Genomic DNA, 16,036 nt, shown 5'->3' on the forward strand with positions numbered 1-16,036 from the left:
TATATCAACGTACTCTTCTTCTTTCATGATTCCATTGACGCGGTGAAGGCTGCTTACACCAAAAGAGCTGAAGGAACCTCATAGCATGATCGAGCCACCTCCGTGTTTAACTGTAGGAACGGTGTTCTTTGAATGATTTCATTCCCCCTTCTTACGGAAAATATAGCGAACATCATTGTAGTCGAAAAGATCTATTTTAGTCTCGCCTGACCAAAGAATACTCTTCCAATAGGTAAAGGGTTTATCTACATGCTTTCTTGCATACCTTAATCGTGCATACCGGAAAGAGACACACGAGACTTGTATTTTACACTAATTCGGTTTTTTAAATCACTGGACAGTTGTTTCCTGTTCGCCATGATGACCAAGCAGATATGATGGAGACGGCGCTAAATTGCCTTAAGTACATTTTTTGTTGGCTAAATTCCAATAATTATGAACCCAGTGTCTAGTTCTGGAATGGCATAATGTAGTTTATTCACCAAACTTAACAAAATATTTACTGGAATATCAGTTTTTTCACACGTTCTGAACTGTACGAACACTTTCTGCTCCTCCTATTTTTGGTTATTTGTTTATAAACAGTTTATTTGTCGCTTAATTTACATACAAATTTATGTAGATATGTGTTAGTATAATATTTATAATATATCATACTTCTATTAGTCTATTCTTTATTCTTTTTAAGTTATGAACAAAAAACCACTCGGGACGCAGGGGGTACGAACACTTCCTGTCGTAACTGTTAGTGCTCTAGTCGTTTTTTTGGTTTTTTTTTGTAGTTAAGCACAAAGGTACAGGGTTATCTGTGCTCTACCCACCACGGGTATTGAAGTCTGGTTTTTAGCATTGTAAGTCCAGAGACGTATCGCTGCACCAGAGGAGAGCTTTAGAAATGTACACGGGAAATAATAGTATAGCATGCTAGTTAAGTATCCTTGTAAAATAAAAACAATTAATAGTAGTTTATTGTGCATATTCCTCCTTACCTCAACTGGTTTTCTAGATGAGTCCCAGCAATTTGGATTAATTATTAAAATAAATATCAAAAATCAGCATTTGATTCAACCGTGAGAATAACACAGTTTAACCTTACTTGTCGAATAGGCGTGTTAAAACAATATTAGTAGTAAAAATAAAACAAATAATTTGTTTGGTCATAATAATTGCCAAAGCTGAAAAACAATTACTAGTTCACACTCAAAAACGTGTGGAAGTTCCTAAATGTTTGGTCAAGTTCACAATGTTAGTTATTGATCGATAAATTTGTTCAGTTACACTCTTTTTTGTTTCCGTGTTTATTTTTACTGGATTTAATATAATGCGGATTTAATTTCATATTATCTACACAGCTTACCATTAATTAGACTCCTCTGCCAGAAGAATACATATCAATCATCCTCAGGATGTTTTTTGCGAATGAATTCGAAGAATTAATATGTGATACTGTGCAAAAATGTAATGACAAGAGCATATTTTGTCATTTTTTGCGTGGTTAATTTTTCCATGTCATTACAGAATACAAATCTCAGCACTACGGTAATGCTTCACTGGTCCATGTTGACAATTGAATGAGCCAAGGTGAAAATACTTGTCACTCTTTGTAATTTCCATATACTTGTACCAAGGGAATGTCATGAGGGTTCTGTTTGAATCCAAGGTGAAAATACTTATCACTCTTTGTAATTTCCATATACTTGTACCAAGGGAATGTCATGAGGGTTCTGTTTGAATTAACTTAGTGATCAAATTTAGTTTTTCTGTTGGAACGACAGGAAATATTCATCAAATAGATGGAATAATGGACCAGCGCAAGTCCTATTCAGATACTAATCCATTATGATATAACCAGTAGTTTGGGTATTATTCGCAAAATATTCTACTATTAAAAAGATAATGACCCCAAACACTCATCCAACCTATGCAGAAATTAGTTAGCTAAGAAAGAAGCTGCTGGAGTCATTCAAATGATGCAATGGACCTCATACAGCTTCTATCTTAACCTAGTTAAGCAGATCTTGGTTTGTTTGTTTTGGAATTTCGCACAAAGCTCCTGGAGGGCCATCTGTGCTAGCCGTCCCTAATTTAGCAGTTTAAGACTAGAGGGAAGGCAGCTAGTCATCACCACCCACCGCCAACTCTTGGGCTACTCTTTTACCAACGAATAGTGGGATTGACCGTCACATTATACGCCCCCACGGCTGGGAGGGCGAGCATGTTTAGCGCGACGCGGGCGCGAACCCGCGACCCCCGGATTACGAATCGCACGCCTTACGCGCTTGGCCATGCCAGGCGCAGATCTTGGAGTTGATAGATCAAACACTCATGAAATAAAAAATTACTTCCAAAGAAATATTATGGGAGTGTGTTAGAGACATTTTGAATAAAATTTCAAAGAACATTTTGATGAAATATGTTGCAACAATGCCTGAAAGACTGTCTGCAATTATTAAAGCAAAAGGTGGACATAAAATATTAACTATTTGCTAAACTCAAACACTTCCACTGAGTTTCTGTTGAACTAAACATGAATATAAATAAAATGTTGATGTTTCAACTTCCACTGTTCTTTGAATGTAGAGTGAAATGTAAGATGTAGCGCGGTACAGAGATGGGCGGATAAGGTTAAGGAATTAAAAAATACTGTAAAACGTAAGCCTAAGAAGTTTCAATGAGTGACAGAGTATCTTAAGTGTTATTGGTTTCTTATTTGTATACTTCCTAATGATTTAGGGAGGAGTTTGTTGGCATACAACGCTAAAATTGAGGTTTCAATGTGATGGGCAGAGAACAGATGGCTCATTATGTAATTTTGTGCTTAAGAACAACCAAATTTATTTGTTTTATTTCATTTTTTACGGATAGTTATTTTTTTTTTCATTTTGTGTCTTCAACCAGTTAATTACTGTGGTTAGTGTTTGTTATTTTAACCAGCAGATACAATCTCGAGTAACCTAAAGTGGGCTAAAAACGTAATAAACGGATCTAGTTGACGATGGTTATTTAATCTACTAGGAAGCTTACTTTAGTTATGCACCTGGATTTCCAAAGTTTTCTAATCTAAAACTCTACTTAACAGGTTGAAAAAAATCAATCTTAAAATAAAAAAACTGAAAAACAACGAGTTTTACATTTGTTAGACTATTACTCTTAAGCTTGATATTTTTAAGAAACTACAATGCAGTGAAAAAACTTACGTTTCAATAGTTTCCGCTATTTTAGATTGTATTCCATTCTTAGCTAACAGATGGCGTTTCCATAACGGAATAGCTTCAAATTTCTTCCGCTCCGCATCTTTCTAATTACAATATAAAAATATCGTTATTCCAACTCAAACTTACGTTTAGGACATGTTTTACATTAAATTTAATTAATTGTAATGCAGACTGACTCAGATTTTAAATAGGGATTAACTTTTAAAATAACTCAAAGTTACTACACTATATATATAATGTAACTCTATGTCACACAATTGATGGAAATCGGTGAGTAAAAAAGTACTTTATGGCGTAAATAATTGAAAGTAAAAGTAAAACAATTTTTTCTATATAATATACATGATAATCAATCAATTCTAATTGAACCCATGGTGCACTTATAGTTTGAGTAAATTATAAATTACTGAATAGGATTAATTTAAAATGAGTTCACAATAAACTGTGTTTTCTCTCACCAGACTCTGTTTTTCGGCTTCTTTCCGTGCATTTTCAGCTGCTTTCTTAGCCAGCACTTGCCGTTTCCATAGGGGAACTGGAAAACCATTAGCATCCACTTCCGGGACTTTGTTTAGAAAATTTGTAGCTGTGCACTGCTGTGCAATTTCTGTTGCTTTCTTTTGCATCTAATAAATAAAGATAAAATGTAACTAGCAGAGATGACAGATTTAAGACTATGCTCTATAACGAGGCCTGGTATGGCCAGGTGTGTTAAGGCATTCGACTCGTAATCTGAGGGTGGCGGGTTCGAATCGCCGTTGCACCAAACATGCTCGTCTTTCAGCCGTGGGGTCGTTATTATGTGATGATCAATCCCGCTACTTGTTGGTAAAAGAGTAGCCCAAAAGTTGGGTGGTGATGAGCAGCTGTCTTCCCTTTAGTCTTACACTGCTAAAGTAGAGACGGCTAGCGCACATAGCCCTCGTTTGGCTTTGCGCGAAATTAAAAACAAAACAAAACAAACAAGCATTATAACGAAATCAATGTATTGTTGCTATAGCTATTGGGAAACATTCTTTGTGTTACGGTGCTAGAAACAGACTTTACTTTATATTACCGTATACGTAAATGAGAAAAGGTTGTCGAATATTATTACAGTTTCAATAACAACTTCATAACCGATCTTACTTCATTAATTACGGGTTTCAACTGTTTAGTTAATATCCTTTGATGCGTAATTCTAACTGTATAAGTAACATCAAGAAGCAAATGTTCTTAAGGAAAAATAAATTTTATGTACGGTCGAAGAAATCTTCTAAAGTGTCTGCTCTTGAAGAAAAATTATATTGAGAAAAAAATAATGAGCGAGTATTTGGCAAGCTAGCGATTCCACATTAAAACAAGGAATATTGGTATGAAGAAAAACCCAAAAACTATGTGGCCACAAACGTCAATAACAATGAATGACAACAGATGTTGAGGTTTAGATTATTTATTTTTACTGAAGGAAGTCGCTCGTTTTTACATGGTAATTAGTCCCCCGCTAGTACAGCAGTAAGTCTACGGATTTACAACTTTAAAATCAGGGGTTCGATTCCCCTCGGTGGACTCAGCAGACAGCCTGATGTGGCTTCGCTATAAGAAAACAAACCACACAGGGTGATTATTATTCTAAGAGAACAACGTTACAGGAAATGTATTGTAAGAACTTATTGTATTCACTGAAATATGAAGCCAATGTCTATGATTCAATTCATGATATTAAGAAAGAGGAAAAATTACCGAAATTTTGCCATTAACAACAGGTAATATTTATCTCAGAAAAATAAAGACAACAACTGCTACTGTTCTCAAAATTAAGGTTGTTTGAAAATGTACAGTTTATCACTTAGGCCTTACTAAAACAACAAGAACAGTAATGGTTTATAATAAAAAAAAGTAGAATGTTATTACTCTTGTACCGTTTCAAGTCGAAAACCAAAAATCAACGAATAATAAGAAAGGGGATTTACAAAGTTTAATGTAGAGCTTACACGCAGAACACTGCATGCACTTCTGCCAGTAAAATAATTAAAGTAATTATTACCACTTTTACAAAATGCGACATGAAAGTATACTCAGTCGTTGGTTATCACTTTAACGATGGGTTGCATCACGTGTATACTCTCAACTGTGCTTTTAAAATATTACATTCGTAACTAGAAACGCTCAATGTTTAAAGTGACTGACTTTTAAACTTGTTGTTTAACCAGTTTGTTTAGTAACTAAGATGTACCTCATACTCTTCAACTTTTTGGCGTTCGTCCTTCAACCTCTTGACACCTTGAATGTCCTTTGATAACTTCAGTTCCGCAATCAAATCCTTCGTTTTCTCTTCAATAGAATCGTTTTTTTGCAGAAGGATAGTTCGTTCTCTTAAAGCTATGAAACGCAAACGAAGTCAAAGAACACGTCTTGGTTATTTATTGTTTTAAATAGGTTTTATTGTGAACTATAACTAACCATAAGTCTTTTAAAATCAACTGTAATGTGTGGTTAGTGACCTATTTTTTAGAAAACCCTCCTTCCTCTAGAATATCTTTCATAGTTTCTTCAGGCAAATTATGATGCTGTTTTTTATTCTTCAAAAATAATTTACCAAATGATTTACGAAGTTGAAATATGATACTGAAATAAAATATTTTATACAAGAAATTACATTAGCGTAACATTTTACACTCTGATTGCATTTAATAGAATAAAATACAATTTTACCTCCTACCTACCTATCTTGCTATCCAATTGCAAAATATCTTGGAATACAAACACAAATGTTTTGAATTAACCTTACTTACCAATCCAGTTTAAACTCAACCAGTCAAACAAACAAATGTGATAGCAACAACGTAATGTATTTCTACCATCACTAATATGGCTAGCCAAGAAAATTCCAGAAGTGTAAGAATACGATTTTAAAATCGTCTAAATGTAGCCACTGAAATGTGAATGTTTTAAGTTAAAAGTTAAGATAAAATGAATAAAAACTACTGTGCAAACTTAAGAAATGGAATGGTACTACTTCGTCATTTATAGAGTTTATTCCAAACTGGAAGGATCGAAGATAGAAATTTAGAATAGAACTGGAGTCAGAAAGAGAAAATATATATTACAATTATCAAAGTCATATCTTTAAATTTATACTTGAGCTAACCATTGTTCAGACGCTATATGCCTCCCAGTAGCATAGAGGTGTGTCTGTGGACTTAAAACATTAGAAACCGGGTTTAGATACTCGTGGTGGGTAGAAAATAGATACCCATGGTGGGTAGCTTTGTGCTTAATTCAAAACAACAACATCGGCGCTACATGCAATACATCGTGTGACCTTCATTTTGATACAAAATAGTTACAATGTATTGAGCAACGAATGATTTTGTTAAGGGCAACGTTGTTCTTCGAAGAGGTACATAAGTGAGTTTTTAGTATGAATGCTCATACTATATTTTTATAAAAAAGGTATATTTATAACAAATACATCCATTATTAAAATTTCTAAAACAAAAATCTAACTTATTGCTCTCTATGAAGCTCAGCAATGTAAATCATTTAATTCTGAAAATTGGTAAAACACTTGATTTTCTCATACAAATGTAAAAAGACAAAGATAAAAACACATTAATTAGATTTTCTTTTGATACCACCATAACATTGACACTGATTTTGTAACGAGATGCTATTTTTGTTTATAGTATAATATATACTCACTTATATCTGCTGGTTTTTCAGTTTTCTTCAGATTAACCGACTGAAGTGCTTCTTTGGTCACATTAAAGTTTGGCAAAATGGAAGGAGATCCGCTAGGCGGTTTTTGGGGTACTGGTGATATTGTTTTATCGATATTTGTTTCTTGTTCATTGGATATAGTATTTTTATTGTCGTCCGTTGTGGTCTCAGGTACACTTTTTGTTTCAGGTATGGTTGAATTATTTTCTGAGACACAACCAGTCTTTTCCAACTGCAATGATGCTGGAGAAGTAATGGCAGAAGAGAGTTTATCTTCCATTTCGTCTTTGGCTGCAGATTTTTCGGGACACCCAAGCAGAACACTGGGTAATTTTCCCATTTTTGGAATAGGGAAAGACGAAGCGGTTTTGTTTGCTAGCTTTTTCAGATACTCAGAAGGTTTGATGTTCGTGTCAGCTTTCGGCATTGATTCAAACTGAGGTGGAATGAACCAACTTTGTGCTAGCGGAGGAGGTAACGTAGATAGCTTGTGTTTCAAGCTACTAATTTCTTCCAATTCTTCAAACCTATTGTTATTTCTAGTTTTATTGTTATCATTATCACTGGTCAAATAGTTTGGAGGTATATACTTTGGACATTCGGGTATTTCGTCCTTTTCATTTTCGACGCCAATAATCGATTTTGTTTTAACAGTGACATTTTGATAGTTTATTTGTTCATTAAGATTATCCTTACTTAAAGGTAGAGGAAGAGGCGGAGGAAGTGGTGTAGAAAAAACCGTAACGGTAGATAAGGAGACTGGGTTGGAAATAACCTCTTCCACTACTTCCTTGGAATCTCTTTTAGAAGACGACTCTTGTCCACCTTCCAGGATATTTGTAGAGTACCTCTTTTTTTCTTCTAAAGGGGATTTGGTCTTGAGTTCTAATTGGGAGTCAAAGATTTGCTTTATTTCTCCAACTTTAGGTAAATCTACAATTTCCTCTGGTGTTTCGATATCCTTTTCCTGATATGAAATTCTTGAGACAGTAATTGGTTCATTTTCATAATTTTCTTTTTCTCCTGGATTTTTGTCAGGAGATTCCCCCATGCTATTTAGTTCTTTCATTTCCGAAGGATAACCAGAAAAAATACTCTCTTGATCTTCCGGTCTTTCATTTTCATCTTCTGGACACATATCGTTACCTGTACCTCTACTACAATCTTTAGACGGTTTCCCAGAAAAGTCTTCAAGTAGTATTTGACTTTCATCACTTTGTTTACTGATTACAGGGTCATCGTATCCTAGAACTGGTTCGCTAGATTCAGATATATTCGTTTCGTCATCCGAAACTGGTTGGTAAACTTCTACGCTCACTGTATCAATAAATACAAATTATCGAAGTGTTTGTAAACATATAACAACTTTAGCAATTTCTTTCAAACTTTTAATAATTAAAGCGTTACAGAATTAGAGTTGATACTAATAGTTTGTTTATATATATATATATTCTAAGTAATCAATATCCACTTAAAACCTACTTAAACTATTTATTTCAAATCTACAAGTTCGTTTTTTGTTTGTTTTTTGACGAACCAACTCCAACATATTGTTTCTCGTCTTCGATATTCAGTATCACGAAGTTGATGCAGGTATTTTATTACAGATAATGTCATTCACAATTATGTTTCCTTTTTCAACAAACCGAATAGTTTACACAAATATAAATTTCTGTAACACCAAACCTATTTATATTTTGTAGTTTATTATTAACAGTAATGTAAATGAAATAAAAATAACGAGAAAAACACAAACCAACTGTAAGGCTCAAACGTTCTAAAAATATAAAATTGAAAACTAAAGTTAAGATACAAGCTACTATTGAAATGTGTTTAAACAAAGATCATAATCTAGCTTTCTTTACCAAAGAATGCCTTTTCCTATATTCAACCTTCTATTTGTTTTAAGGCTTCCAGAAAGGATATTTACTCAGGTCTTCATGAAACAAACTCAACTTATCAATTTTTATTTTAGATATTTCGAAGCTGGTGCCAAATCAAGTGTTCAACTTTCTTTGGTATTCACAATGACAATGAATACAAACTAAACTTATTACAACGTAAATTTCGTAATATTAGTTGCTGAAAAAAAAACAGCATACCATTACTAGTAGTTATACCGCTTGATGAATTGAGAATTGTAATAGAAGTGCCCACAGTTGATTGCTCTTGTTTATCATCAGATGTGGCTTTGAAAAAGTTTTTCACTCGATCTTCTGCAATCATGTTAGGTTCGTGCAGGTAGAAAGGCTCCTGGCTGGCTGCAACTGGGCCTACTGGGAGTGGTTCTTCGTAACTCTCCATATGAGAACTTTCATCACTGGATGATCTTTGATGACCGTTCGTAATTCCAGTCTTACTCTCACCGGACTCTGGTAATTTCTTTTGGTGAGAGCATTTATGATGATGGTGACAATCTTTCTGGCTCTTTTTTTCGTGTAGACCGCAAAAATTACAATTACTTGTAGGAATAAGTGAGTGATGATGATTGGGTCGTTGTGAATTCCTCCCTCTTTGTGAATGATGGTTACTAACAGCGGCATCTGACGGATAGCCATTGAACGATGAATTGATTTCGTCTGACGTAGTAGATTGGTATGAACAACCGTCGGAGCCCTGTTCAGAGATTACAGAAATGTAACAAAAATGACCAGACAGAGAAATCTTATAATTTTATTGTAAAATGTAAGAATGTGTTATAATATGTCAAGCACACTCCATTTGTCATATCCATTCGGAGTGACGACGAATCCTTTCGACAATGGCAGGACTCATCAGCCTGTTGGGATACGACAGACATAATAGTGGTACAAGAGCTATATAAATATCAGTTTTTAGGAACAACGATTATATTGCTGTGAACCAGACTGAACTAATTGTAATTATTATCAATTTTTTTAGTAATTTACAGATTATATTATTAAGGTAAGATTTAACAACACATTACGAATATCATTTTGATTTGAATACTAGTTATTAATTCTGTTTATTTATTACTAACTGATTTTACTATTCTTACAAGAACTGGTTCCAGTAAGCTAGTCTTCTTCATCCTGAAAAGGGTCAAGCAGTAAATAAAAAATGGAAACATATCTGTTAAGAATTAAATGTCAAAAATAAAAAACACAGCAATAACAAGAAAGTAAAACGTTAAATAGTTTCAAAAGATTGTCACCAGTCTGAGATCAGAGTTGAAAATTAATCGTAATTCAATTTAATTCCAAGGTGTAAGAAATGAAACGATAAAAATCGATAATACATTTTGTCTTTCAAATACACTATTGACCAATCACTTTTCTTACACGAGAAGTTGAAGGACAACTGTGTTGTGACTGTTCTCGACAAGATAAACAATAATGTTGAACAGGAAATGATGGTATGACACCAGGAGATGCGGTTGATGGCTTTCCAACCTGATGTTGAGGATCTGAAGTATGCGCCGTCAAAACTGCAAAGCACTGAAAAAAATAAATGATTGAATTTATTCTTGAAAAATTAAGAAAAAAAAGAAGTTTTTCTTCACGTGCAGAGCTAAACAATGGACAATATTCACTATGCCTACCGTTAGTATCGAAACTTGATTTCTTGCATTATAAACCCTCGCGTTTATCTCTGAAACATATATTATATTAGTTTATTCACTCCAAGCGTTTTATGCCCGAATAGTCTTGTGAACTAAGATGTGCAAAGTAAAATGTGTCATCACTACTGATGCGTCTAAGAGAAATAAGAACACTATTTATTTATATAAACTAGTTGACTTTTTATTCCAGATTTTCCGAATGCCTTTTCCTGTGTTCAACCGACTGTTTGTTTTAAGGCTTCCAGGTATTTACTCAGATCTTCATGAAACATACTCAACATATCTATTGTTATTTTCGATATTTCGAAGCAAGTGCCAAATCAAGTGTTCAACGTTCTCAGTCAAATAGTCCATTTCACATTCTGTCGAATGCACTGGATGAGCTAATTACACCTTCTAAACTATGAAACTCATTTATAGCTCATATATTACAAATTGCATTAAGCCGAATGAAGAAAAAACACACCAATTAAAAACTTTATTTCAGACAATATATTAAATATTAACGTTAAACGAAATGTGTAATAAGAAAATTGTGGACTTTTAATGCTTGATATAAACCTGGAAACTGTTTTTGATACGATTATATTGTTTTAAAAAAGGTTAAAGGATGACTCGTCGTACCGCGTAATTTTGTGTAGTCCTCAATGGTCCAATTTATGTGTTCCTGGCATCACTAAGAGCGTAAAAAAATTCTTAACCCAAACGAGCCGTTTTTACATATATATTTCTCTACAAGTGGGTTTTCTCGACATCACTGATTGTTGTTGTTGATTGCAACAATTAATGGTCTGCTACTATCACAGTCCAGTCGTGGCAAGGTTCAGATAGAGATGGGTGTAGACTGTTCAGCAATGCATATCTGTCGTTGGTCTGCTATTTGATGCCGATTTGACTTCACCAGCCTGATCATCTCGCTCCTCCTTCTGTGGCCACAATTATCTCCAATGGCAGACACGTCATTCGCTTTTTGCCATTGCTGATAAACTCGAATGGCCGATATCTTAAAACTGTCTACCAATGAAATTTTCTTAGCCACTGTGACAGCTGCTGAACACGCACACACTATCATACCTCTTTTGATTACTGAAATATCCTTTCCTTTTTACACATGTGTTGTAAGGACTGAAAATGTGCTGCAGGGATAACCTAACGCATGATGTGATCAACTTAAATTGCATCTGAAGTTCAGGTAAGTCATAAGTCTGAAAGATTACATAGTTCCTAATTCATATATTAGTTTTGATTGTTATACATGACCGAACTTATATTACGTATTTAGGAGTGTATTTGATTTTCACAATTAATTCATATCAATAGCGCGTATTACTTGGTTTTTGAATAAGTTTGTTCATACAAAGAGTATTTTTAGGTTTGTATTTTTCAATAACTTTAAAAATGGCAGTATCCTTATGTGAATATTTCAGATTACTTTCTAGCTACATATTTTTAACAGATTCCACGTTTCTGTAAGATCTGTGACGTTGTTATTTTTTAGTCTAAGACACCAAAACTATGCCACCCTGCTACTGCTTGTTATATTTCAAAAGCTGAAGTTCACAAAATTAATATTTCTTCTTAAACTTAAATACACACCTCCACGTGATCGTTTTCTGCTGCATCATTAAGAGGGCTTTTTCCAAACTTATCCAATAAAATTCGAACACCTTGTCTTAAAAGCCATCTCAAGACATGAACATGGCCTCTGCTGGCAGCATAATGGAGTGGAGTAGCGCCATCTATATCTTGTGTGTTTGGATCCACTCCTTGTTCAGTCACCTACACATAAATATAACATTATGAAATGTATGTTGGGATCGACTCTTTATTCGACGTAAAAATAATCTTAAAGGTATATTTTAGCGCTTAGTATCGACTTAAATACAAGACTGTGTGACACCGCTTACATTGATAATTATGTTACACATCCTAATATGCAATTAAACTTTACAATTTTGGAATTTTGTAACCGTGGTATGATTCAGGATGTAAACAGTAGAAAGTTTTCTAAGCTAAAGAAGGTTTTGAGATACGAGTGTTTTTTATTTGAGCACTTGCTTTTAAAGCTAATTAAGCTTACTTACACTTAGTTAGTTTAGGTAGTTATCACCATTAGATTCCATCCAGGAACATAGGGCCGCAATCGCTTGTGGATTCTTCAACAAGGATTTAAGTGAGTAGGTTGTTAGCCCACTGCACCGAGCCGTCCCTAATTTAGCAGTGTAAGACTAGAGGGAAGGCAGCTAGTTATCACCACCCACCGCCAACTCTTGGGCTACTCTTTTACCAACGAATAGTTGGATTGACCGTCACCTTATAACGCCCCCACGGCTGGGAGGGCGAGCATGTTGGGCGCGAACCCGCGATCTTCGGATTACGAGTCGCACGCCTTACGCGCTTGGCCATGCCAGGCCTTACCTGCACTTTCTTCTTTTGTATTCTGAAGGATTCCACGATTATATAATTCTAAAACTGTGTATTTTTAACAGGCAATACAATATAAATTCATAAACTGCTCTGATGTACTTATGATGAAAAACCTAACCATTTAGTTCAAATAATCAATAGTACATTAAAATGTACTGATGATGAAGGTCCTGCATGGCCAGGTGGGTAAAGATGTTAGACTCGTAATTTGAGGGTCGCGGGTTCGAATTCCGGTCGCACCAAACATGCTCGCCCTTTCAGCCGTGGGGGTTATAATGTGACGGTCAATTCCACTATTCGTTGGTAAAAGAGTAGCCCAAGAGTTGGCGGTGGGTGGTGATGACTAGCTGCCTTCCCTCTAGTCTTACACTGCTAAATTAGGGACGGCTAGCATAGATAGCCCTCGAGTAGCTTTGTGCGAAATTCATAAAAACCAAACAAACAAACTTATGATGAAAAACGTAACCATTTAGTTCAAATAATCAATGCATGAATAAGTACACTGATATTTAATTACATTCTAAAATAATGATTGTACAGGTTCTGTACTACTCTTGAAACAACATCCTCCATTGTTGACCTTGCCCACTTCGATGGATATAACTATAAATTATATTACCAAACACAGCAGCTTCTAATGTAAGAACTTTTTACTAAAAAAGGAAGAGCTCAGTATTGGTACATAAATCTTGACAATCCTTCTGCAGACCCTATACAGTGTAAGTAGACGTCCTCTTCTAAAACAAAGATACGAAAGTTCTTTGGAGTTGCTTCACGGGATTTGGCAGGTTAGTTGCTGAATGAAATAACTGTAATTCTAGTTTCTTTAACCATTTTCTTCATGGATCTAATTGTTGATTTCAAATGTGATCGAAGGCCTTGAAAAGTTTATAAATTTCTTGGATTCTGTATTATTTAACATTCTCACTATATAAGTGTTCATCTGCAGAAAAGGCTTTGAAATAATCCTTACACAAAAGTCTTACTTGTAGATATTATTCTGTAGAATGATTGGTGAGTTCACTGTAAATAAAAGAATTTTATGACTACAACGCGAATAAAGGTGCTGGACTGGCCTGGAAACTCTTCGGACTTAAATCCTATTGAAAATCTTTGGGCGATTTGTAAAAAAAGACTTCAGGGAAAAGACCGTACTACGAAAGATAAGTTAATTGAGGCCATAATTGAGGTGTGGTTCCGCGATTCAAAAATTAGTAAAATTGCAGTCAACTTGTGGACTCGATGCCAAAGCGGATTAATGATCTTCTGAAAAATATAGGTGGTCATGTCATGTATTAATTTGTGGGCAATTTTTGGATTCTCAGAAATAAAACGCAAAAAAGTGAAAAAAATCGTAATTTTCCTTCTTGTTTCAATTAATTTGCACAAGGGTGTAAGTGTTTTCTGTGATCCTAGAGCTCACACCTCCAATGACTTACATTAGCATTTACACATATTGTAAAGAGAAACCAAACCTTCGTATAAGCACTCTATTTTATAGTTCTAGGAAGGGAAAATTCTAAGTTTGTAAAATGAAATTCATAATTGAGATCACAAAAACTAAATGATGGTTCTGTTGATATAGTTATTTTTAACGCCTAGAATATGTTTGCCCAGAGTTCTATACTTTATTCATAAAATTAGTAGCAAATCAATGTTTCTTTCTAAAGTGAGCATGAATGTAATGACTTTCAACATTTTTATTGAGATTTTTGAAACTAGAATTTGTGATTTTTTTAGATATGGTAAGTTTTAGTTAATTTTTTAAAGAATAATATTATAAATTAGTTATTATATTCTATCTCTGAAATTTTGACACTCAGTTTACACTTATGTTCAACACACTTCGTTTGTTGATAAAGCTCAAAGCTACAAAGTGGTCTAAATGTTCTCTGCCCATCAGGAATATCAAAACCCGATATTTATAGTTAAAAGTTTGCCACTAGGAAGATACTGAACATACTTTTCCACTGACATATCAAACTTAATTTTTGAATTAACCTTCCCGATGAGGTGATACATGTTATACTAGTAACAGCAAGTGTTAAAAGTATACTGGTGACTGATGACTGTGGATTGCAGTTTTACTTACTTAGTAGTCCTTTCTAACCTGGTCATTATAGGCTTGTATGTTGGTGTACAGAAACTCAATTGTTATGTAAAATTAACGCCAGCTTGAGGAAATAAATTCGATAATATTCATTAGCTACGAGTTCTTTTCTTCAATGGTGAAACGGTTTAATTTTAATGAACTGAATTTAGTTAATGAATATTATTAAAACGATAAATGAAAGAAGTAATAATAATTAAGCTGAAATATTTAACAGCATTTATCTAGTACAGAAAAATGTGTATCAGATATATTTATAAACAGATTCTACGATAACATCTGTTTCATACCATCCATTTCAGACACTTTAATGCTCCCATCTGGGCAGAAGCGTGGATTGGAGCCATGCCATCAATTGCCCGCAACGAAAGAGAGCCACAAGCTGATATCACCAAATATTTCAGAACGTCTAGGTGTCCTTCTTGAGAGGCCAGGTAAACTGGTGTTACGTTATTTTCCATTTGAGCGTTCGCACTGTTGAGAAGAATAAAATATGGCTGTATAAATAACTAAAAACTATTAGAAAACATATTCTCGTAGAATTATCCTTATTGTTAAACTAAGCTAGATACGTTCAGCGTGAGCGTAGAATTTCCATATATGAATATGTATTAGAGACCAACTACCCACCAGCTAGTAACGGCAATCTCACAGTTGTTGCTGTGTAGGGTGTTGTTATACGATCAGAAATTCCGTTTTCAACCAGTTGGAGTAAAGGACAGGAAATTACAACCTTCAAATAATAATGATTACTGTTTGTAGAGCTGGTGATATGGATTTTCATTCGCATACCAACACCCAGATTTACTGTTATTAATGAGATAAAACATGAACAAGAAATGCTAAAACTGACCTCAAAGAATTAATAAATTTTTAGTACACCCAAATCTCAAAACACGTTGAGAAATTAAACTGTGGACTTAGCCTGAAATCAGTACTCCGGCATTTGACTAGAATCTCAGGATTATAGTTTAGCACATCCATTGATACTGCCGGATT

General features: G+C 34.4%; 1 protein-coding gene across 11 annotated transcripts in view; it reads right to left on the reverse strand.

Annotated features, from left to right (window-relative positions):
- LOC143229673 (uncharacterized) overlaps positions 1–16,036 on the reverse strand; it is a 70,428-nt gene that overhangs the window by 8,630 nt on the left and 45,762 nt on the right. For 10 of the 11 annotated variants that reach the window (XM_076462349.1, XM_076462352.1, XM_076462345.1 and 7 more), the window contains 8 exons: positions 15,328–15,511; positions 12,097–12,279; positions 10,220–10,375; positions 9,020–9,533; positions 6,900–8,234; positions 5,431–5,576; positions 3,674–3,841; positions 3,198–3,298 (listed from right to left, as the gene is read on the reverse strand). In XM_076462349.1, coding sequence (XP_076318464.1) covers positions 3,198–3,298; positions 3,674–3,841; positions 5,431–5,576; positions 6,900–8,234; positions 9,020–9,533; positions 10,220–10,375; positions 12,097–12,279; positions 15,328–15,511 — 2,787 coding nt within the window. Of the gene's footprint in view, positions 1–3,197; positions 3,299–3,673; positions 3,842–3,871; positions 4,791–5,430; positions 5,577–6,899; positions 8,235–9,019; positions 9,534–10,219; positions 10,376–12,096; positions 12,280–15,327; positions 15,512–16,036 lie in introns of those variants that run through there. The other variant, XM_076462351.1, reaches the window with a different exon arrangement.

The sequence above is a fragment of the Tachypleus tridentatus genome, chromosome 10, assembly GCF_004210375.1.
Source record: "Tachypleus tridentatus isolate NWPU-2018 chromosome 10, ASM421037v1, whole genome shotgun sequence".
Taxonomy (NCBI): domain Eukaryota; kingdom Metazoa; phylum Arthropoda; class Merostomata; order Xiphosura; family Limulidae; genus Tachypleus; species Tachypleus tridentatus.